The sequence below is a fragment of the Phaeodactylum tricornutum genome, chromosome 25 (genome assembly GCF_000150955.2).
Source record: "Phaeodactylum tricornutum CCAP 1055/1 chromosome 25, whole genome shotgun sequence".
In the NCBI taxonomy this organism is placed as follows: Eukaryota; Bacillariophyta; class Bacillariophyceae; order Surirellales; family Neidiaceae; genus Phaeodactylum; species Phaeodactylum tricornutum.
This window is the reverse complement of record NC_011693.1, coordinates 163,979-187,267: the sequence shown is the minus strand read 5'-3', so window position 1 is coordinate 187,267 and position 23,289 is coordinate 163,979. Positions and strand designations below refer to the sequence as shown.

Sequence of the window (23,289 nt, the reverse complement as noted above, 5' to 3'; positions counted from 1 at the left end):
ATACCGCCATGCGTTACCTCCCCAGAAGGGTGGTCCGTGGCAGAATCACTCACTGGTGGATAAATGGACTGAATCCGGCATTAGAAATGCAATCCACAATCCTGTTCCACGTAGTGAATGGGGGAAGGGAGCGGCTTCAACCGGAAATTTTAAATGGGTTGTGAAAGAAGGCCTGTGGGTCAAGAATATTTACGCCTTACAGGAAAGTCGTGAACCATCGACAGTAATGGAGACAACCCGAGACCGAGCAAACTCCACGGAGGAAGTCCGTGACCAAGCTGGTCTCATTGAAAGGTGTTGAACAATGGACATTAATGGTAAGATTTAAAATAAATATCAAGCTTTAGACACAACATTAGTTTTTGTTTCGTTATTTTGACAACTCGTTGCTTGAAAAAAGTGATCTTCATTGTGTGACATATATCAGTGTGCTTAACAGTAAATGGCTCCTTCCAACACTTCAATAGATTGCAATCGTCGCCTATAGACACCTCAAGCAAGCTAAGTCCGTTCCGCTGTAAAATGTACATTGGAGACAAATTGCTGCTTCTGTTTTCGTCACTATCAGTTTCGTGCACACAGTATCTCAAAGCCATATCTTAAGGCTCTTTGCCAACAACCATAAACAGACCCTTTACAAGCTCCGTTCCTTTTGGAAACTTTTCGCGCATGTCTTTTTAACGCTTTGAATCGATGCCGTGAGCAACGTACGGGCACGGGCTATTTGGGTGCTGGAAGCTGCAATTTGACAGACTCTCACCAAAGATGATCTCTTCCATCCGATGCCAAGAACGATGCTTTCGCAAAGCGACGTCCCGCGCTGCCCGGGCTATCTCCAGCCTCTCATCAGAATGTCTCAGATAGTAGCTGATCAGTGACACGAGACTCTCGGCACTGTCAAACTCGACTATGGACGTGCCGTTCTGCAGGCCTGCTGGTAACGTCAGCATGCGATCCGTCATCACCATGGCACCGCCAATGATTGCCTCCATAAGTCGATAGTGTTCCTCCCACTCGTCTCGTTGTGTCACCACGACAATCTTTGAAGCAAGTAGAGCATTCATGTAGTCGGTGTGCACTCCAGTGCGTCCACTCTCCTTTGCGTGCCCTTTGAGACCAACAAAGACGTTGAGACTTGATTGGGTCTTGCCAAGATCAACGACCAGATCGCTAATCTTGGAACGTAGCTTGGATCGGAAATGTAACACACTGCGTCGGTCTTGTTGATTTGTCGATGAATTTGAGTGGGGCCAGAAGTGGGCAACATCAACCGGCCGATCGATGCGCTCAATTGGATCGGCCAGGCTCATATTTCTCGCTCGAAGAGAGTTTTCCAAGACTTTGATCATGTCTGTCCGAACCATATACGATGCCTGCCGATATGTGATACCATATGTTTTATTCAGACTTAGTCGACCACCGCCTTGTACCCATCCGATAGTTTCATTCCAATTACGTCCAGTCACTACGGATCGAACGGAATACCGAACATTTTCAACCCCTACTTGCGCCTCGATATTCGCGCACCGTGGCAATGAGGGGCCGTCAGCGTAGTCAACAATACAAATAGGCCACTGCAATGGGAGTCTTGATACACGCCGTTTGTCTTTGGCCTGTTTCGCCAGTGCCCCAAAAGCTCCACACCATTGTCTTCGAGGGCCACCCATTCCCATATCCCCCACCCACACAACATTGGAATGAAAGTCCCATGTCTCGTTGCTCAGCGTTAAATAGGCAGACTCGTTGATACCGTTTTCCGTCAGGTGAAAACTCTCAGAGTTTCGAACGCCTGATTGCGTGTCAGGCCAAAGTACTACTCGCATTTTTGGGATGTTGGTCAGGTTTCGAGGCGTATGTTCGATACGCTGCATCAACGAAAACGTCGTTTCACTTTCGTTGCCAGCATTTGACGGATCATCCGCCTCGACCGTAACCTTCGTTGGGGGTGGCTCTAAGGCCAGCACTGAACGCTCTCGCTCGGCGGCTGTCACTGGCGTTTCTGTATTATCTTTGGTCTTTCCAGCGCTGCCTCCTGATTGCAAGCTCCCCGCAAATTGCATCGGGTCTTTTTCATATCTGGTGCCGGTGTCAATGTTGTTGGAGACCACGTCGGTGCGAATGGCATCAATTGCAGACTCCTGTTGGGTAGATGTTGAGAGTACCAACGAAAGTATAGATCGGGATTGCCAGAGGGACCCCATACCCAGCATCATCACACAAAGAGCGATGAATCGCGACGTAGCCGCACGCTGAAGTTGCTTTCTGTTAGTGGGGTGCCGGTTTGAACGAAACCTGCCGAATGTCGCCTTCGTGGCCGTGCCAGAATCGACATTGGCAAGCATAATGAATGAGGGCAATAAGAACACGCAATGAGCGGAAAGCCTTCGAAAGACTTGAACTTTGTAACAGTGAATTGAACGAACAAAAAAGCACAAGGGAGGGTCACTGTCAAGCTCAGTTGTGCAGATTGAAAGGAACGCCAGTATCGATCGTAGATTTTACGTAGAATTGGTCCTGCTGTCCTGTACTACTAGTAGTACTAATGTTTGCTTGCTCTCTTGCCAGCAAAATGTTTGGAACCTGACTGTGAAAAACTGTAAATGTCTCCAAGTCCCAGTCAGGTTGGCATTCCTGGAAAATATATTGGAACAGTAGTGTGGCGGAGATTCGCAAAACCAATATTAATAAAACAGTAAAAGTTACAATTATTATAAATCACTTCGTGTTGACAGTTCAAAAAGACACCCCACCCCCGTTTCGCTATGAACGTAAGCAGACTACGTCTGTCCGCCACGTGGTAGAAAACTTTACAGTCTACACTCACGGGCTCTTTATGGAGGAGTGGTCGATACTTTTGTAGATAACTGTAAAACAAAACCAACTACCTAACTTGGTAGCTAATTGTGATGTTTGTTACAGTTAGGGCTAACGTAACGAATCACAGACGCTGGAGGTTTGGTTTTTCTAGCTTTGGTCCCACACGGACGGGACCGGACCGGACCGGACCGATGGGGTTTGCCTGTAACGTGGTTCGTAAAAAGATTACTGGTTATACGGGCCAATCTGGAGGTTTCGGTCCGTCCGCCTGTCATAGACGAAACCCCTCCTTGGTGGCGGGGTCAAGTAAGCAAGCAAGTCTGGTGGAGAGACGACGACGACGTTCCGCGTCCCTCTGTCCCACACCAACCACACCCACCCACCACCCACCCACACGGTAGGACCTGTTGCTTCCGCATTGTCGTTCAAGCATTGCCGTACACTTCGCGCTTTGTGTGTGTGTGAGTGTCATACACATATACCCTTGTAAGCAACAGAACACGATACCTTGTGTGTTGTAGCTGTACGTGTGTATATATATCCATACCTATACTTTCATTCATTCCTATACCTTGACGCATCAACCTTTTCGATTGCCATTGTTCAGTCCAGTCCAGTCCATTGTTCAGTCTAGTCTTACTCGACCAGTGTGTTGGTTGGAGAGTGTCCGCTGGGTATTGGTGTTGTGCTTCCTTCCCCCCGCATGAGTGAGAGTGATCGTACGTCGGTTCCTGCCGCTGCCGCCGATCCCCGTGCCGTTGCCGGACCGAGCGGTCGTCACGGCGGAGGTCGGGGACGCGGACGGAACAATCGTCGAGGCCGCGGACGGGGGACACCGCGGACCGAAGGCGTTCCGGAAGGCGTTCCGGGAGAACAACGTCCTTCGAACACCACCAACACCAACAGTCCCTCGCGGAGACGACGGGGAGGACGTTCGGGATCGCACGGGCGGGGGAGATCCGGACGCGGAGCGAAGTCACCGGCGCAAGCTTCCGCGGAATCGTCCGGTGAGGGTTGTGTTGTACACGAACCCGAGGTGCTACCACACCAACCAGGACCATCGGTATCGGTACCACCAGTATCGACCAAACCCAAAGCACCATCCACGGCACGTCATCGTCCGCGCCGCGGGCCTCCGTCACGGGACGGGGTGCCCGTGGCCAGTGATGCCGTGCCCTCCAACACACCACGGGAGACGAATTCCACGCAGCCTCCGGCTCTGGTGGAACCTACACAACACCTTCCCACGTTGTTGCTTCCGTCACCTCCACGAACGAAGCATCGCACTGCCTCCAAGGGTGTACCGGTCATTCTGTCGCGGCACTCGCATCCGCCATCCGCAATTGTGAACGATCCACACGACAATGCTGTCGCTGCTGCCGCCCACGGGAACGCCAACGCACACGAGACGCAAACTACCAACGGCGACGGTACCAACGGAGTTCACTCGGTTCCGCCCCTTCCACCCACGAATTCGAAAACGTCCACCCAGAAAAAGAAAAAGAAGAAGAAACAACCGGAACACGAACCGGAACCCGAGGCCCCGGAAGAACCACCCGCACTCGTGGCCACCACTACCGACGTACTCAAGTCACTTCCGGCACAGCAAGTCAGTATTACCGCGGCGACCCAGGTCAAGATGCGTCGGGACGATTCCTCCGACACCTTCGACAAAGCCGAGGCGACGTCGAGCAAAATTGTTCCCAACCGTGTTTCCAAAAATCGCAAAACCAAGGGACTTTCGCAAGACGCCAAGGTCAACCAAAAAGCCGCCCGCCGATTCAATCAAGAAGTCCGCGATTGCGTCGACCAGTCCGATCCAGCCCGACTCCGCGAACTACTACACAATCGACAAAATCATCACTTTGCCCTCGATCCCCACGTACTCGAAACCGTCATCAAAGCTTACGTCATGGCCGCCATGTTTGAAGACGCCTTGTACTGTCTCCGCAATTGTACCGTGCCTGGCACACTCTCCTCCTTGCAAACGGAACGCATCCTCGTATGCTTGCCACAGAATTTACGCAATTCCAGTGCCTACCACGCCGCCGACATGATCAACGCTCTATGCATCGCCACCCTCTTTGATACACCGACCCGACGGACCTACTTTCTCCGTATCGTCCGGGGCATTGCGCTCGAGTTTTTGGAAGAAGCCACGTCGGCGCGCGATCGTATCTGCTCGGCACCCTGCGAACGCCTCGTCCGCTCGGGCGTCTGCGTCGTTGACGCCACGCTACAGCGTGGGAAGAAACCGACCGAACTGGTCGTCGTGCCCGGCGAACAACTCGGTGTCTTTGTTCCGGACACCCTGGAGAATCGTGGCATTCAAGCCGGGGACGCCGTCTCGATTTTACCCTACGCCGGCCCCTACCCCATGTCGGCCGAATCACTCGACCGGAACATGGTGGAAGCGACCGTCATCAACACCAATCCCACCGTGCTCCGACTGCAGGACAAGACCAACACTAGTTTGTACGCGACGCTCACGGAGAAAATTCCGAACAACGTGTACCGTGTGGACAAACTGGCCAATCGCATGGGGTTCAATCGTCAGTTGTCGGCAGCCGTCGCCATGGCCAGTCCGCTGGAGGACGCCGCCACGCGGGATTTAAAACGCGCCTGTCCGGAACTCATCAAGGCAATTACCGCGATGGACGAAAACATTATGCGGGCTCAACAGGGGCGGTTGCCCAAAGGACAAATGACGTCGACGGCGGAGTTGTGCGGTCAAGCCATTCCGTGGAGTGTCGAAGACGAACACGAAGACCTGGATCCGGATACGATCCGGGCCGCCTCCCGTTTGGCCTTGGAAAAGTACGGCGCTTTGGAAGGACTCAACGCCTCACAGCGTTTGGCCGTCGAAGGCGCGTCCACCAACCGGTTAACATTGGTGCAGGGTCCACCCGGAACGGGCAAAACCGCTGTTGCCATTCGCATTTTGCAACACTGGGCCCGCATGGCCTTGGCCGCCACCGAAAAGGGAGAAAACCCGACCCCGATCCTCGCCACGTCCGATTCCAACATTGCCGTGGATAATCTGGTGGAAGGGTGTGCAGCGGTCGGACTACGAGTGGTGCGTCTAGGACGACCCGAAGCGATTCGTCCCGAGTTGTTGCGGTTCTGCATCGATCGGCCGCCCTCGACGTACGGCAATTCGTCGTCGAACGGCAACAGTAACAATGCTTATTCGGCCACGAATCACAAGGAACGCATCAAGCAGCTCAAGACAGCGCAAGTTATTTGTTGCACTTGTATTGGATCCGGTGGCGATATTCTGGACGCCATGACGTTTGATCGGGTGCTTTTGGACGAAGCCACGCAAGCGACCGAGCCTGCGGTACTGGTGCCGCTTATGCGTGGCTGCCGTCAGTTGGTCCTGGTGGGAGATCACTGCCAATTACCACCGACGGTTCTCAGTACACGGGCCGAGGAGGAAGGTCACGGTGTTCCTTTATTTTCCCGGATGGTAGCCTGTGGTGTTCCGCCTTATATGTTGGATACGCAATATCGTATGCATCCGTGTATTGCCATGTTCCCGTCGGATCTCTTCTACGGAGGTCTTTTGCGGAACGGTGTCTCAGCACCGGAACGTCGGCCGCTGGCGGGTTTCCCCTGGCCTCGTGAAGAATTTCCCGTCGCGTTCTTGCCAATTCAGGGAGTCGAAATGGACGACGGCGTCAGTAAATATAACGATGCGGAAGCGGCTGCGGCTTGCAACGCCGTATCGTTACTTTTGCAGGGTGGTCAGTGCAGTGCATCGGATATTGCTGTCGTTACTCCATACGCGGCACAGGCGCGGTTAATTCGGCGTATGATCCGGCGAATCTTACCCGATAGCGGACCCCCCTTTATTGAAGTCGCTTCGGTTGACGGTTTCCAAGGTCGAGAAAAAGAAGCGGTAGTCTTCTCTGCGGTTCGTAGTAACGATTATGGCAGTATTGGTTTCACATCTGATTGGAGGCGTGTAAACGTTTCCTTCACCCGTGCCCGTCGTGCTTTGATTGTGATTGGAAACGAGCATACGTTGCGCCGCGGTGATCCTGATACGTGGATGCCCTGGTTGGCCTGGGCCGATGCTCACGGCATCAATATGGATAAACCAGGCATGCCACGAGGCCGGTACGACCCGGAACAGCTCCGCCGCGTTCGCGGTGGAACGACAGCCGCAGAAATGCTCAAAGACGTGTTGGAACGCCAACAGGCCCAGCTTAAGGATGCCGAACGTCGATTAGAGCGCGCGGAGAAGAATGCCGCTGGTCATATTGTTGGTAACGGAGAAGAAGCCGCTGAAGACGAAGACATGGCCGACTCAACGCCAGCTTTGACGCTGGAGGAAGATTTGGCACAACTGGCAAACGCTGATGGAAACTGGGACGATTCGGAAGACGAAGATCAGAAACCTCTCCGACACAGTCCTTCAAAAGCCACGCTTGCGAGTGCGACATCTTCAGCCGATTTCCGCAGCGATGATGATGTTAACGCAGCAGTGGATGTATGGGACTTGTAGACGCTTTCAAGCGGTATGATTGGGCTCGGTGGATTGCGGCAGTAGCATTCGGAGCAGCACGAAATGCAAACACTCCGGAGAACGACATTTAGCGATTTGCCCGAGAAGATTGGTTACTGTCAGTTTTCTCATCAGTTTTGCTAGCTATAATTCAAATAGTGTGCGTTTTGAGAGAAATGGGAGTGTTATATCGCCCTTCATTGTTCCGATGACGCATAGCAATGCATCCGTAGGCGTGTATCCAAACGGGGCATTACCTTACATGCAAGAGAATTTGTTGCACAAATTTATTATGCTACAGTCAAATGCTTTGTACTCTTAAAATGGCTTCAAACTGACAGTGAGCTAGCCCCCAATCAACTAACAAAAATTGTCTTGTTTGCGAGTACATACCGATAGCGCTGTTTGTGTCGTTTCACATATAAGAAACTTTCTCGGTATGGCCAGTAACATTCCAAACAAACGAGAATTCTACTACGCAATCAATGTCATATACGTAATCGCAAACACAATCATTTTCATCGGCAGCAGCCAGTAACCATGTCCAGCATCCGAAGTTCCGCTTTCCTGGGGAACTTCCTTGTACTGAACGATATCCGTCGTTGCAGCCAAACACTGACAGTCCGCATTGTACGCCTGTTGACCACCGAACGTGAGAACTTCGTGTCGAGCAGGAACTGCTACGGCAGCAAATCGGAATCGATGAATGGGCAAATCGTCCAATAAGGTCCATTCGGTGTTCCCTTCACCCAGATCGAAACGTTCCGCTACGTCCACCGCCACGGTCAAATCCCCCGGATCGGGTGTATCGGCGGTCACCGCACAAATGTTTTCAATTTGTCGTTCTCCACCTAGGGCGTAGATGTGTCCGTCAAACGCTGCCAGTCCCTTGTCGCCCCGGGCAAAGGCCAAATCGGGCAGGCTACTCCATTCTCCGGAGTCAAAGCTGTAGGCCGACACGGAAGCGAGCGGCTCGCAAAACTTGTTCACGTCCGTGAAGCCACCCGAAACGTAGCCAAAGTTGTTGTCAAAGGCCGCGGCCACGTCTCCACGAGCTTCCGCCAGGCCATTGACGATTTCGACCGCATCGTCGTTCGCCAAGGAGTTATTGACGAGTGCGGCGGTGGTCAAGAGCCGCCAGGTCGTGGCCTGTGCCTTGTAATCCTGACTATATCCACCGACGATGTAGCCATAGTCGCCGTGGCTGAAACCTCCCACATCACTCGTAGCGAGCGAGACGGGAAGATCCGTAAATGTCGTCCAAGTATCAGTAGCGGTATCGTACGACTGGATCGAGCAACACCAAGGACAGTCAGCAAGTAACAACGGCAACCAGTATACGGGTGAGAAAGCGAGACGTAGGTAAAAAAAAGAATCAACGCAAGACAGCAATCACAAATCTGCGCCACGAGCACGGAGGGAAGCCATGACGGTATGAATAGCAAGGTTCTACCACGCACAGTAGCTGTACTCACATCGACTTCCACCACGATGTCATCATTCAAATCCCGTCCACCAACCAACCACAGTCGGCCTTGGATTCCAAAGGCGGCGTGACGGTATCGCGGTCGTGGCATTTTTGCAACTTCACGAATGGTGCTCTCCGACACGTCGAAGCGGTAGAGCGTATCGGAAATGGAACCGCACGAGAATCCGGGAAAGTCTGGATCATCCACAAAGACGTTGCCGTTCGGATCGTCGCAGCCGCCGGCAATGTACACCCCATCGTCACTGCTACCCAAGTACGTGGCCGTCATGTCCGAGAGGGGTTTCGGCAATTGCGCCTCCAGCATTGTGGACTGAAAGATTGAATTGTCGCCAATGTCGTCGGCGTGTGCGAACGTCAACGAAGCCAAGATTGCGGCTTGCAGGATCCCGAGGAACAAGCGGCAGAAACCGAGCGTACCGGTGGCACTAACAACAGCAAGTCTCATGATTGTGAGGAGCCTGTTCGATGGTAGGTTTTATATGAATTCTTCTTGGTAACTTAAGGACGCTTTGCAAGACTTTGTGAGCTGACTGTGAGCCAAGTTGGACACCGGCGATGTGCTTTGTCGTCGAAAGAAGATGCGCCAGCTTGTTGGTAACTGTTACCTTTTCTCCAAAGCACGTGACGGATTTTTGTGTGGTGTTCGATCCGCCTTTTCAAAAGTTTCTGCGGAGACGATCCGTCAGACCCAGTCATACGGGTCATGAGTCGTTGCAACAGCTGACGAAAACATAGTGAATAACGAGTACCGTTACTTAGAGCACTTCCATTACTATAGAAATGGAAAGACACGGAAAAGAGAATCCATTGCTACGTAGCAAGGTACAATCGGCGAAAGGTTTTTATTCATTAGGTATTTTGGTTTTGGAAGTCATTATTCGACTTAACGCTGCAGTACCAGGCTCCATCTGATCTACTTGCTCACGAGTGTAAGAATAAGACGAAAAAGTAGTGCTTCGGGGGAAAGCTTCACAGAGATTCCGATTGTTTTAATCAATATAGGAAACAGAATGGACCAACTTCCTGTTAATAACCCTGTAGCGAATGAACTCTCTTTCGAACTTATGACGAGGGCAGTCGTCTGGCAACTACGTCTGTCCTACGACAGAGCCTGGAAAAAGGAAGCATAACGAGGCGAAGATATAGAGCTAGTAAGTCGCAGATAGATGTTCTTACAAACGATGCTGTAAACGAAGCAATCCCGAAAGCGAATTTCCCCAATTTATCTACACAGTAGTATGAAATTATAGTGTCGTGTGGCTATAATTTATCAAACCATCGCGTTGATGAGACGTTCACGTTGTCTACGTGTTTCCCAGTGTCCGACGTGACTTCGATTTGGAAGTTCCGAACACTCAGCGGTTTCATAGAGTATATTATATGTATGATGAAACGCATAAGTGTTTGACTGTGACTTCCTCCTTTGGAACGTCCCTCGCGTTCAAACATTGAACATAACTAACTGTAAAGTCGAAATTATAGCAAATCCGCAAATTCTGAAACATATCCGAAAGCGAGCCGGCCTAGCTGATTCATTTCCTTCTTAGGCCTAAAATGCCTTCTCAGGCCTAAGAAGCCTTTAGGCTTCCTAAGACGGCAAATCTACTTGCAGAATCCAACATTTTGGCTCAATCACTCTCCAACTGAAATCATGCCAAATTGTCGTCCTAGGAAGCCTAAGATCAGTAGGAGAGTCATCAGCAAAATGTTTGGTAAGAAGGCTTCTTGGGCTTCCCAACTGTCAAACGGCAGAAATACGTCATTTCCGTGGGTGAATGATTGAGCACAAAATTCGGTAACTGTAGTATGATGGTGATGCAACGGCCTGTGAGTTTGCCGTGTCGGCCACAAGTCACCAGCAAGTCACACAGCATCCATGATTGACTACAAAGCATATGTAAAGATTTCTTATTGACATGAGGCCGGCTGTTTCATTGGCTATGCCTCTAGAGCTATAGCTCTCTGTTTCCTGACTCGACGGTATCGAATTGATAGTTACGGCAGTTTCGTTTCGACTGATTGTGACAGTGAATGACCAACATCAGACACGACACAATACTTCTGCGCCACTTTACAATAGACAAAAGCGCAGTCGATACTGAGTACCGGGATGTAGAGCAGTTGTTATATAGATGGAAAGACACGGAAAAGATAACAAACCATTCAGTACTACATCAACAAGAGACGTATTGACTCTGAAAGTGGGCGGTTTTGGTTCGTTGTTTTGCTTTCGAAAATCCCGCCTTCCCTTGGCATACCTAGTAGTAGCTCCACCTGCTGGGTGGCGTGGACGCCTGGTTAGACGTTCTAGGAATAGTCTATTGACAAGCACAAAGTCGGAGGGATCATTCTCCGGCATTTACCTATAACCCTCAAAGCTGTATGTAAACCATTACATCTGTGTGTAAAAATTGCAAATTTCATACTATTAGGTATGGTAAAAACGAACCTAGAAAAAAGTACACAAATGTAGAAAGGAAATGAAAGAAATAGAAATCAACAATCGGGAAACGTGCGACCAGCGGCGTATCCGTATCCAACAACCGCCTCTAAAGCAGCGTGCGTCAGGAAGCTACCTTGGATTGTGGTGGTAGCAATGGACTTGTTCTCTACCACTCCCATTGGTAACGACAAAAAGCGTCCTCACCCGAACCAGACCATAAGCTGCTCGAGGAGTTTGCCGCAATGCTAGTTTCCCAACATCGGGGTCGTTTCCGCCGGGAAGATATCGGTTCACCTTCGATCTCAATGATGTGGTCGTCTTCTCCGTCCGACATGGATATGGTCGAGCAGCTGGACGAGACGGGAAAGGTTGGTAGGTCCCTCAATTTTATGGCCGTGATTCCCGAGGAATCATTCGTTGTTTCTATCGGTCGGGGCTCCAAATCCATGGCAAAGATATCCCCAAGCTCTGCGTAGGGGTGCCAATGCTGCTCGAACATTTCATGTGAAACAGCGCGATGGCGGTGATGGACGGGATACGTAAAATCGGATGCACATGATCCGTGCGAGTAAGGTGAAACCTTCCCTTGGTGCTGGTAGTGGGGTGGTAAATGAGTGTCTCCGTTGTCGTCCGCGTGACGCTGTTCCAGTATTCGGAGTAAATCATCCGCCTCGTCAAGGTCTTCTTCTTCGTCATGATCACCAACATCCTCTCCGTCTCGTCCGGCCAAGTTGGTTACCGTCAGCGCCGGCAGGTTGTCGCGTCGGTGAGCAAAGGAAAGAACAGAGCGATCCGGAATATCAATATCCGAAGGCAGAACTAACAAGTTTTTCAAATGTCCCTGTACTAGAAACGTTTGCGCCTCGGTACTGGATTGACAATGGTGCCAAACAGTCTCTGCTTCGGTGTTGTTGTTGTTGTTGTTGTTGTTGTTGTTGTTGTTAATGTTTTTGTTGTCATTGTTGGTCCGGTACAAGAACGGCATTCCTCCATACATCTGGCTAGGATCATGGTGTCCCAAAATCCAAAGAGGATTCGAGGCGCAACAGGCCTGTGCAGTCTTATCGTCTCGAATCGCCGCGGAAATGACGATGGCGCCTTTACTTTCGTCGAGCACGACGTAATCATCACCGCCGGTACGGTACTGGACGATGCGACGCTGGCAAACTCGCGTGAGAAAATTGTATATGTTCTTGGCAAAGTCGCTGCGATCGTCTTTTGGGAGCGTCTTGTAGATCATCACGTTGGCCTGGAGTAAGGCGTGATACTGCTTGTTGGCGACACGTTGACTAATGATACCCCCGCGCTTTTGCACGATGTCGCGTTCGGTGTAGAATGCGACGGTCGGCAACACCGATGCGGGAGAATGGTCGTGACCGGCGTGGGGAGAACGGGCCCGTGGATTCATGATGGGTGAGACCTACGTACTTTGTGAGGGAGAGAGGGCAGGTAACTGTAAATCCTGTTCGTTGGAGGGTCTCGTGCAGGGTTCCTTACAGATAATTGTTGCTAGGAAAAGATACCGATCACTGTTTCGACCCGACTGAAATTGATGGTGCGACAAATTTGCAGAAGTATCCAGGGTATCTTGAGCATAAAAAGACCATCGAGTTTATGAGACGATCTCCGTGGCTACGTTTTTTCACGAGTCCGCCGCGGCTCCTATTCGGAAGCTCCCTGGCTGGGTCGTGGTCGGACATTTCGATTTGAGGGTTTCATTCCTCACCTAAACGTTCTGTTGTGGATACAATCAGACACCTACATTTATGCAAAGTGTGTCTTTTCTGTATCCATTCATTTTTTCGAGTCCTGTTGATATCTATTTCAATCGTGATGAGGCGCCTGGAGATTCATTCGTGGAAAGACAAACATGAGGTTTGCCGCACGACACACGCCCGTCTGTACTTCGAGATCCACAAACCCGCGCCGGCTCATCCCCCTGAATCCTGCTTGACTGTGAGCGCACCTCCACGTTTGGTGATGCGGGTTTCTAGTACTCTACAGGCACTATCCGCATCGAACTATGCTTCCGACACCAAATCGCACAACGCGTTGCGTACTCTTCCTCGTGGCGACACTGCTGTCGCGGTCCACCGCGTGGCTACCGACTCTCACGCAGCCCCCGGGCTTCCGTCACGCCTTCCCGTTCCTCGCGAGCCGGACGTCGGCAGACCCCGCGTCGCTGGAGACGCACGTGGCCTTGTTGACGCGCGCCGCCGATACCAAAACGGAAGACTCGGAACAGGTGTACACGGCGTTGGCGGAGTTGGAAACACTCATGCGACGTCGGGCGCGGGAGGATTATCCCGCAACGGCCGAGGCTACGCTCCGGGCGCTGGACGGCGACTGGCGTCTCGTCTTTACCACCGGGACGGCGCAGACGCAACAAAAGTACGGGAAAATCAATTACTTTCCCATCAAGGCCGTGCAGAGTTTTCGGACGACGAAGGAACCAATGGAAATCGAAAACGGAATCTATTTCGGAGACTTTCCCGCCGTGCGCTTTTCGGGAACCATGGAGTTTGATTTGCAAAAACGCAAACTCGAGTTCGATTTTGATAAGGTCTTGCTATTGAATTTCTTTGACGTGACGCTAAAAAAAGGAGAAGCCGCCAATTTGGGGGCCAAGTCCGGATTAGGCAGCGAGTCCAACGTGGTCAACACCAAACGGGACAAGAAGGCATTCTTCAACTGGATTTCGGCCGACGAAAATATCGCCACGGCACGGGGTGGCGGCGGAGGCCTCGCACTGTGGAAGCGTATCCCTAGCGCGACGCCCGAATAAAGAACACACCATCACACCGTCCTCATTTGACGGACAAATCACTATGCCATCCTGGATGCACCTCGTTTTTTTCTTCAACTGTCGGCACTCTCAATTGACTATCCCCGACTACGCTTACAAGTATTAAACCCCCCGAGTAAACAGACTAATGTTCAAAAAGAAATTCTGCTGACAGGACTGTTCCAACTGTCAAACTGTAGAGTTCTTAACTCCGTGGACCGTATATTTTACGGCAGACCTTCTTCTGGTGCCGCACCGGGCTGAAAGTCTAGCCACGCGGCTTGCTTCAGACTGTAATCGAGGAACGAAAAATCTGCTTGCGAGTCACTGTCATTTCCCTCTTCCGCGTATTGGAACGCAGGTGTTGGACCTTGGTCTGGGTATTCCGTTGCTGCCGCATGCAGCGTTGTGTTGACTAGTACAATCGGGCTCGTCGCAATACCAACGGTTGGGATTGCGGAAGGACGCCGCTGCCTACTCACACCATGAGGGGGCGGCGTCTGCTTAGCCTTATCCCCTGGCGTATACGAATCGTTCTGGTTCTTCTCGGGAACGGCATCACATGCTCGATACAGAGTGTAATTTGAATCACAATCGTAATCGTCTGACGTTGTCGCCAGCGAGGAAATTTCGTCAACGTCCTGTTCCGATAAAAATTCCTCGTCAATCTCCGACCCCTCGCTTTCCAAGGGAGATGAAAATTCCCGATCTCGCCGGATTTTGGGATGCGCCAACTCCCCGACCACAACCACACCGGTACTGGTTTCGCTTCCTGATTCGTATACGCCAAGGGAACCTAAAGAAACCTGGGTTTTTGCATCGATGCCCCTGTGATTCATTTCAAAACTATTCTGTAGGTTAACAGAACGCTGTGGCGTATGCATTTCCAAGGACAATGGGAGTTTTAACTCAGAGACCCACACGCATCCTGGCGTTTCGATTGATTTTGTACAGGTCGTACGATTGTCGAAATTGTCGGACGGCGATGGTTGTTCGCCACCCGTACCGCGTCCCTTGTTCCAATAACCCAACGCCAGAGAGCTGAACTCACGATCGCGCGCACGTGAACGCCGCCGGTTTGCCCAAAAGGCAAGCGTGCCGATGAGTGTCAAAAGGAGCACAATGGGCAAGGCTATGGTCAGTCCTCGATTAGGGTCGTCTGTGTTCGCATCAACCAGGGAGCCATTGTTGCCTCCGTCCTCAACCCCTCCACTATTGAATAGACTCGTTGGTGTAGGTAAAATCGATTCCCTTGGTGGTGCAGTCGGGTTGGATGACGGACGAAAGTTGGGACTTACAGTCGGTGGTTGAGAGGCTTCTGGTCGACCCGCAGTAGGTGCCGCCGCTGCGGTAACGGGTGTTTCCAAAAGTAACACTGCAGGCGACAAAGTTGGTGGAGGGGCACATTCATCGTCGAGCGTACCGGCGAGCGTCGCACAAACGCGCTCGGTATAGGCTTTGGGGTACACGTTCCCCAACACGAGAACGGGACCGGTGCCGTTTTCTTCCCCCGCTTCTGTACAACAATTCCGATCATTCGTGTAGCGCAGACAGAGGCAAGCCAAAGACGAAAACGCCAAATGGAAGGAGCCGTTTCCTAAAAGGTCGCCGCCGAGGCGAGAATCTGGACATGACTCGTACGGACTCAGGGTCGTCATGAGGTTGACGTACTCGGATCTGGAAATAAGACCGTCTCTGTTTTGATCGGCTAGTTGCATAGCTTCCATACAGCTTGATAGATCAGTCTTTGAGAGTATATCCATAGGAAAGTAAAGGGACAAAAGCATAAGTAGAGGCAAACGGAAGGAAGGCATGGCTCTGTCTTTCATTGCAGTGCGGTATGATCTCTCCAAGTGAGCAACACGAACAATGTCAAACTATGTTTGTTGCCTTCTGGTCCATACGTTTTTTTCAAATACGAAATCTCCGTGCTGTGTTCGCTGGTACGAACGTGAAAGTCTTTCGCAGAAGGGATAAGATCGAGCAATACAGTAATGAGACGGTGTACTCATGCCGAAATTTGATTTGGTATGTGTCTCATTCATCTTTGGGGGACACTTTTCTGAAAGAAAGGTTCAGGATATTGATGAGCTATCGTCTGTTAAGCATCGAACCAAATTGGTATGAACAGTAAGTACAAACGAATTTGTCCATATAACTGTAATATCCGTTGACGAGCCGTAATCGTGGCACAAGCCGTAACAAAGCCAGTCGCTCGCCGAATCTTCCCGCCAACCAGTTTTTACATTAGGCAAAAAGAGTGCGCCATCGAAATCAGGAGATTCTGGCTTGTCTGGCCGTGCCATCTGGATTCCAAGTTCGCTGACGTCGCTATACCCCCCCCCCTCTTCTGAGACGAAAGGAAGTGTTTACATGATCTAGTTCATTTTGAAGTTCGACCGCTAAAGAGTCTTCATAGCCGTGGTCACACCTTTCCACACGATTGTTTCATTTCAAGTTACCAAATTCTATTCCTTTCGTCACAACGTTGACCATGACGACACACAGTCAATCGTTGCCGTGTCTTGTAGCTCTACGAATGATGACATCAATATGCTGTATAATCCTAGCCCTGGGGGGAACAGCCCGATCCTTTCATTTAGAACCGTCTACGAGGACGAGCAGTCTTCCATCTCGTTCGAATACGATTGCTTCGGGTCGTTTCTCCCTATTGGGACGAGACAACGTAAAGGTACCTAAGCGAGCGTCTTCTTCCCTGTATGGTAAAACGGACGACGACTGGGATCTGAAGTCCCTTCTTTCGCTGGAGAAGGAAAACGCCTCAACGGAACAGCGGTTGGGCGAAACAAATTTTGGATTGGCACAGTTGACGTCGTTGACTCAACCAGCGCAACAAATCTTGGATGGCGCTACATCCGGATGGGCTTTGTCGTACGCCAACCTTAGCCCAGATACCGAAAAATCCGTACCGGGGGTGGGATTCTTGGCCACCAATATGGCCTACGCATTGGCGGGTCTAGTCCTGACATTGCAAGGGGATCTGTGGTTCGGTCTATTGACCGACGTGACGGCCATCGCGTCCTTCAATTACCATTACAATCAGTTGCAAGTCCAGGGTGAAATGGGAGCTCCAGTGGTTCGGCTGGCGCTTTTGGTCGACTATGCATTTGCTGCCCTTTCCATCTTGACGGCGTCAGTCTATTTATTTTCGAGTCCATCGTTTCCCCTAGAAGGGCTCGAATACGGCGCTGTATCGCTGGTTTGCTTGGGACTATGCTGGGTATACGAGGAGGGTCGGACGTACATGATACTTCACGGACTGTGGCATTTGTTTTCCGCGTATGCGGGATATTTAATCGGCGCCGCACATCTAGGTTTGTAGACTGCACGTTGTTTTCGAAGAACGCAATACATACACAGAATCTTCCCTTGGACTCGGTGTGCGTGTAAAAGTAGAAAGTAATCTTTTGGTTTTCCATTTGACGTTTGCTCATAATAAAGCCAAGTTACTTGCTTTAAGTTAATGAAACTGTTGTACTTACAATATTTCTGGACAAACAGTTCAAGTTATCCGGAACCGTACAGACCTGACTGTTTTGTCACTGCTCGCAAACCGCCTTTCAGGGGAAAGCTATTTTTCTTTTAGTCACATCGCTACTATTGCTCGGGAAACTGCACTCGAAAGTCGAGTCCTTTATGACCCGGCAATGATTGCCTTCCTTCTTGTCGCTCCCACAATGCGTCCTGGTTGCGGCCCAACCAATCGGCCCATCGTCGGACCGCTTTTCCCCGGTGGCTTAAGTGATTCTTTTCGGCCAAACTCATTTGGCTAAAGGGCTCATCGCAGCCGTCCGGTACAAATATGGAATCCCAACCGAAGCCACGGCCAGGATTAGGTTCCACGATGCGACCGTGACATTCGCCGGTAAACAAAACGGGATCCGCGTGGGGCGCCGGACAAAACGCCAAGGTACAGACCGCGACGGCAGTCTTGTCTTCATAAGCAGCTAGAATGTTGTACAGTCCTTCGGATCTGAGCTTTTCCTGGAACCATCTAAAGTGAAAGAATAAGGCAAGATTCATGATGCGGACATAAGATCCCGAGGGATTTAGTACACGCCGACTCACATGCCACAGAAGGCCACACTCACTTTATATAAGGGCCGGGCATACCCCCAAGAGCCGTGAACTTGAGAGAGGTATCCTCTACTAGACAGGGACCGTTGGCGAGTTGTGCCGCCAACAGCGCCTTGTCTTTGGCAATCGCCATGGTGTCGACTTCCTGGATTTCGGGTAGGTCGACTTGCACCGTCCGTAAATCAACCAAGGAAGTCTCTGGTGTGGGTCCTTTTGTAGCACCATGATCTGCTAGAATCTGCTTGACTTCCAATGTCTGATACCAATCAGAGAGGAGATGATGTGAATTAGATGGACATCGTTGACATATTCTATTCCTGTGAGTCTGCGTCGGGCGTCAAATTACCTTCATAGCGTTGCCAGTGACAAACGATATCTTAAGCTGCTTAAACGGTACATCGGTCGATAAGCTTTCTGCGAAGTGAATAATGAGTGCGCCACTAAGAAGCAGTGAACCAAGACCTTTCGAAGGCATGATTCTCATGGTCCAAAAGTGTCGTACAAAACTAATGAACCTCCGATCGCAATTGGAAGTCGAAGTTTTCTCGTGGGGGAAAGCAGACAGGCAAAAAGACATTCATGTTATTGAATATGTATGTCGGAAGGGCATCTCGTAGATATTTTGGCACAATTTTGGATTACAATTAACAGTGATCTAACTGTAAACCTCGCGACGCTTCATTCCTGAGGCTAACTCTTAAAAAAGGCTCTTCCGATGGTAGTCTCCATCAAAGATCAGGTAAATGGATTTCTTGTTCACTGTCAGTTTGCACTTAGACAAAACTTTTCAGCACGCACCCAGGAATCACATAGCCGACGCAAAATGAAAACTTCAGTAGCATATTTATTTGCCGTGCTCAGCTTTCTCGGCCGGAGCGCCGCCTTTCAAGTGACTCCTATCGGACTTCAGAATACGGGAGTTCGCTATCGAACGATCTTTTACAGTACGACACCAGAGCAAACCAGCGAGATTTCGAACGTGGAGAAGTTCTTGCAGTCGAAGTATCCAGAATTTTTGGCTTTGATAGGCAAAAATTCCCAGGTCATGAAGACGTTACGGGAATCGAACACGGAAGGATACACGCTGTTTGCTCCTAACACCGAAGCCTTTGCGAATCTTGGTGACAAGAAACGTGCACAGCTCCAAGATCCGAGAAATCTCGAAACGGCCGAAAAGATGGGGGCCTACCACGTCGTCGCCAGCGAACCCCTGACGGCGACCCGGCTATTTCGCGAGAACTGGACCGTTCCCAAACAGGATGGCAAGCCGGTGTTGGCGATTGGTGGTGTCAAGAGTCTGGGTGGTGATGTCCCCGTTGGTCGCACCAAGGTAGGTGTTGGGATTCAAAGAACGTAACTTTCTATTCTGCGCCACCTCCGCCATTCCTTGAATCTAATGTGATCCTTCAATTCCGTACAGTCGGGAGGGCTTTTGGGATGGGGAGCCAAGGAAGATGGCGGTGTAACGGTCGGCCCCGACGCAAAAATTGTCCAATCTTGGAACGTTGGAAACTGCATCGTGCACGAGGTGGACGCCCTAGTCTCACCCGTCATACTGTGGAGATACTGCGATCAGCTCCGGATTCCGGGGTTTTAATCGATTTGGCATGAGGCGTTCAACCCAACTGAAAAGGATCCCAAAAGCGTCATAATCATAGGTAGCACCAATCGGTTCTGCAGCTAAAAGCTAAATTTGCTAAGGATGCACGCAAACACACAGAGATAATAACTATTTTAAGGGAGTTTTCGCATTCAGCATGTGACCTTTGACCTGCTTCTACACTTTTTAAATGTCACAGCTCATTTCCATAACTTGTGCAGACCAACAGTAGATAGATATGTTCGCACAATAAACAGGGTCAAACGAGAACAGAGCCAATTGTGAACAAATGTGTTCTCTAAATGTGCTAGAAATCAAGAAAGCTCACAATCCATTTCCCGGAGTGACCTAACTATGGCGGGCATCAGGACATGTCGACGGTATCTCAACGGGCTCTTGGTATCGTAACAAGATCAATATAGCGCGCTGAACCACCATGCTACGATATGCCTTTATGCCACTCTGTCACAAAGCAAAACAAAGAATGGTCCAGTACTTGAAAGATGCGGAACCATCGATTCAACCAGCACAAGAGCTTCCCCTCGATTTGCGCCGTATCGTGATAATTCTTGCCGTGCCTCTTTTTGTTCCGGTAAAGAAGGAGAGCTGCAATTTGGCAACGCATTCGCATTTTCCAATTTGTATACGCTCTATTTCTCTCCATGAAACCGAGCATTATTCAGCTCGCTCCATTTTGTAACTTTAATAAAGTAGATTCCCTCTACAACCCCAAGAATTCTCGGACGACCAGACCGACCGCATCGGGTGACTCCCACGGCAAAACATTCTTTCCCGGCAAGGTCTCAATTCTACAGGTGGGAATACTGGTTTCGTATAACGCTCGTTCGGACAGTCGTGCTTTGTCGTCTCGGCCTTGTAAAATCAGGACGGGTTGAGACAAAGACTCCAGCTCCTCGGCGTAGGAACGGTGCATGCAAAAACCAGCGTTGAAGACCTGCACCGGTGGACGCACCGCCACGCCCATTTCGGTGACGCATTCGTTCAACCACTCAGCATCGCATCCTTTTTCAAAAAGGAAGGCGTTGGAAAAGAATTCGACCGCTTCACGCGTTTCCAAGAATCGAAAGGCCAAATTGCCCCAACGTGGACTTTTCAAAAAGTTGTAATTGCGGGCCAATTCACGTTCGGGAACGGCCGTCGTCATGTCTTTCCAAGATGGTGGAGACGCCAAGATTAGCCGATCAACAGTTTGGGAATTCCGAAACGCCAAGGATACACCCACTGGAGCAAGGCCCCCTTGAACCATGATGGTACAAGTCGGGTACCGCTTGCCGAGCGAAAAGGGTTTCGTGTGACTCCGGAGAATGACTTGCTCCATCAACGCCTCACATCCCTTGACCCATCCAAGAGGAAAACTCATGCCTTTCTCTTCCGGATTCCAAGCATCGGCTCCGTGACTGACTCCGCAGCCAATCAGATCGACAGCGTACACGGCTGGTCCTTGCCAAGTACTCAAGAAACGCTTCCAGAACCAACTCGACATGCCGATACCTACCGGGTGAATCAGTAAAATGGGCGGTTGGTCTCGGTATTCTACACTCGTAGCGGCCTTGTACTGATACGTTAGAGTATATCCATTGTGCTGGTACGTATGGAGGGTAACCGCTCCTTTCTCTTCTGTAAAATGAGCTGTAGAAGGCGACCAGAGATTCGCAGGTATCTTCCACCATGGTTCTTCCGATTGTTGATTGGAATTTTCTCTATTGGACTGCGGTGGAACCACAGCAGCGTGCAACACCGATTGTTTCGAATTTATAGAAACTGTAATAAAGGCACCAGCAACGTACATCAAAAACCCTGGCCAGAGAAGCAGGATGATGCCGCTTCGGACACGGAATTCTTTCCTCATCTCCAAAGTAGAGCCTTTATGGTTGGTCGTTCGTGCCAAAGAATGTTGTTTGTGCCGAAGCTGTGTTATTTTTCGAAAATGATGAGTGGTCTTCCGGTGTCGTTTCTGCCAAGAGTTCTCTCGGCGCATTTCGTTCCAATGGATGCTGGGTGTTTGTGTGTGTGTGTGTGTGTGTGTGTGTGTGTGTGTGTGTGTGTGTGTGTAAGGTAGGCACCAGAACGAAATTTTGCTGCCGTCGTCGTTGTCGTCGTCAACGACGCCAGCTCTTCTCCTTGTTGGCCAGTGAGTCGACTGACCAAGAGCGACGGACTTTTCCATAAAACGCGAGCAAAATGAGTCACTACTGCCACATCAACCTGATTCAGAAATATATCAGATGATATGTCTTTTGAATAACCTTCCAACTCGTTCTGTATTCATTCCTTTTGTCATATTGCCGTTGAAAAAATGACACAGCTAGATGATCTAATCGATTCCGACTGTTTGCATACTATTTCATGAATTGTGGAAACGGAGGACTGGAAGATTACTCCACATCGGAACCCGTAGTAAACAACGCTGGAACACGTCAGCGATGCTGGATCCATTTTGTAGAAATCGTTCACCGTCTCTTTCTAGACCTATTTAAGGACAGAGAGCAACACGTCACTGTTGTCGAACAAACACGCACTTTGTTCATCACTCATTTTTTAGTAAGCAACCATGCCGTTTCTGAAAAAGAGATTGGCGGGGCTCCTCATATTTGTCACTGCAACGATTGAACTAAAATTATTTCGCGGGCGGCTTTTTCGAGAATTCGAGGTCCGTCGTACATGGGCGGGTTGAAGAGTCAGGAGCAATGATTATTTTTTTGCTTCCATAGAGGTCCGTCTCCCGCTGGTGTCTGTTCTATGAAATTGGCGGAGCCCCGTAGAGCGTTGTTTGCCCGTTGTTTTCTCTTTTTTTCGTCCCAAATTTGTGCCATGAAGTTAACGGAAGAATCTATTCTCAACATGGCGGTGAGTACACCAAGGTCCGGTAGTACACCGATTCATCCTTCAGGGTCGTGCGAAGACCAAAACTGCGCTACTCCCGAGAGGAAATTAAGCGCCGGACTGTGGAATTCTCGTCCACATTCGCACCAAAGTAGCTCTGCGAGCGACGCCGAATCCTCCGAGCTGGTGTATTTCGCCAATCGAGGCCGTAGTCCGCTTATGCCAATGCTACCGGACTCACCACCAAATCTGCCCAAGCTAGCATTGCCCTTCCGGTTGAGACCTACTTCTCAGCGGGTCGCGGCACACCTACACACGAGGCGGCCAAGGATTCTTCCAGAAAGGAACACGATTGCGTTTATCCCTATTGAGGATTATTCCGAAGAAGACGATTCCTGGCCTGGTGCGCCACGAGTGGACGGATGCCCCGATCGGCGGGTGGGGCTTCTCGCACCTCGCCCTCGTCTCCGGTCCCTACCGACCTTGCGGGACGCCAAGCGCGCCAAGTCTGTGTGACGTGGTCCGTCTAACATGAACCATGGACGTTCCCAGGCCAGGAATGTCAGTCACCCTAATGGCAAGCAAAACCCACCACACCAGGCGGGAACGGGCAAGTTTCGGGAAGAGGGAAACGAAACTTGCGTGGGGAGTGTCTCGCGTAGAACGCCGTATTGCGGTGGTCCACAATACGGTCGCGTTGACC

The 23,289-nt window shown here is 50.5% G+C and overlaps 11 protein-coding genes across 11 annotated transcripts; 5 read left to right on the top strand and 6 right to left on the bottom strand.

Moving 5' to 3' along the window:
* Positions 1–326: 326 nt before the first annotated feature.
* PHATRDRAFT_49883 (predicted protein) lies at positions 327–2,448 on the bottom strand. Its single transcript, XM_002184631.1, has one exon. It carries the CDS (start codon positions 2,340–2,342, stop codon positions 678–680), a length of 1,665 nt encoding a protein of 554 aa, XP_002184667.1. The 5' UTR covers positions 2,343–2,448; the 3' UTR covers positions 327–677.
* Positions 2,449–6,049: 3,601 nt separating this feature from the next.
* On the top strand, positions 6,050–6,853 carry PHATRDRAFT_16357 (predicted protein; the record flags this gene model as incomplete). Its single annotated transcript, XM_002184713.1, has 1 exon — positions 6,050–6,853. A coding segment is annotated over one exon (804 nt), but the record flags the coding sequence as incomplete, so codon positions are not given.
* Positions 6,854–7,623: 770 nt separating this feature from the next.
* Positions 7,624–9,440, bottom strand: PHATRDRAFT_49881 (predicted protein). Its single transcript, XM_002184630.1, has 2 exons — positions 8,803–9,440; positions 7,624–8,614 (listed from the first exon to the last, which is right to left on the bottom strand). The coding sequence occupies exons 1-2, from the start codon at positions 9,259–9,261 to the stop codon at positions 7,802–7,804; spliced, it is 1,272 nt and encodes a 423-aa protein (XP_002184666.1). The 5' UTR covers positions 9,262–9,440; the 3' UTR covers positions 7,624–7,801.
* A 1,985-nt stretch (positions 9,441–11,425) lies between these two features.
* PHATRDRAFT_49880 (predicted protein) lies at positions 11,426–12,862 on the bottom strand (the record flags this gene model as incomplete). The annotated part of the gene is made up of 1 exon (XM_002184629.1): positions 11,426–12,862. Exon 1 carries the CDS (start codon positions 12,665–12,667, stop codon positions 11,426–11,428), a length of 1,242 nt encoding a protein of 413 aa, XP_002184665.1. The 5' UTR covers positions 12,668–12,862.
* Positions 12,863–13,282: 420 nt separating this feature from the next.
* On the top strand, positions 13,283–14,198 carry PHATRDRAFT_49879 (predicted protein; the record flags this gene model as incomplete). Its single annotated transcript, XM_002184712.1, has 1 exon — positions 13,283–14,198. The coding sequence occupies one exon, from the start codon at positions 13,283–13,285 to the stop codon at positions 14,042–14,044; it is 762 nt and encodes a 253-aa protein (XP_002184748.1). The 3' UTR covers positions 14,045–14,198.
* Positions 14,199–14,271: 73 nt separating this feature from the next.
* Positions 14,272–16,026, bottom strand: PHATRDRAFT_49878 (predicted protein; the record flags this gene model as incomplete). The annotated part of the gene is made up of 1 exon (XM_002184628.1): positions 14,272–16,026. Exon 1 carries the CDS (start codon positions 15,871–15,873, stop codon positions 14,272–14,274), a length of 1,602 nt encoding a protein of 533 aa, XP_002184664.1. The 5' UTR covers positions 15,874–16,026.
* A 560-nt stretch (positions 16,027–16,586) lies between these two features.
* PHATRDRAFT_49877 (predicted protein) lies at positions 16,587–17,522 on the top strand (the record flags this gene model as incomplete). The annotated part of the gene is made up of 1 exon (XM_002184711.1): positions 16,587–17,522. The coding sequence occupies one exon, from the start codon at positions 16,587–16,589 to the stop codon at positions 17,385–17,387; it is 801 nt and encodes a 266-aa protein (XP_002184747.1). The 3' UTR covers positions 17,388–17,522.
* Positions 17,523–17,761: 239 nt separating this feature from the next.
* PHATRDRAFT_6756 (predicted protein) lies at positions 17,762–18,311 on the bottom strand (the record flags this gene model as incomplete). The annotated part of the gene is made up of 2 exons (XM_002184627.1): positions 17,762–18,059; positions 18,157–18,311. Coding segments are annotated over 2 exons (453 nt in total), but the record flags the coding sequence as incomplete, so codon positions are not given.
* Positions 18,312–18,931: 620 nt separating this feature from the next.
* Positions 18,932–19,889, top strand: PHATRDRAFT_49876 (predicted protein). Its single transcript, XM_002184710.1, has 2 exons — positions 18,932–19,472; positions 19,563–19,889. Exons 1-2 carry the CDS (start codon positions 18,966–18,968, stop codon positions 19,737–19,739), a joined length of 684 nt encoding a protein of 227 aa, XP_002184746.1. The 5' UTR covers positions 18,932–18,965; the 3' UTR covers positions 19,740–19,889.
* A 574-nt stretch (positions 19,890–20,463) lies between these two features.
* Positions 20,464–21,433, bottom strand: PHATRDRAFT_40695 (predicted protein; the record flags this gene model as incomplete). Its single annotated transcript, XM_002184626.1, has 2 exons — positions 20,464–21,254; positions 21,367–21,433. The coding sequence occupies 2 exons, from the start codon at positions 21,431–21,433 to the stop codon at positions 20,464–20,466; spliced, it is 858 nt and encodes a 285-aa protein (XP_002184662.1).
* Positions 21,434–22,574: 1,141 nt separating this feature from the next.
* On the top strand, positions 22,575–23,102 carry PHATRDRAFT_40694 (predicted protein; the record flags this gene model as incomplete). The annotated part of the gene is made up of 1 exon (XM_002184709.1): positions 22,575–23,102. The coding sequence occupies one exon, from the start codon at positions 22,575–22,577 to the stop codon at positions 23,100–23,102; it is 528 nt and encodes a 175-aa protein (XP_002184745.1).
* Positions 23,103–23,289: the final 187 nt, after the last annotated feature.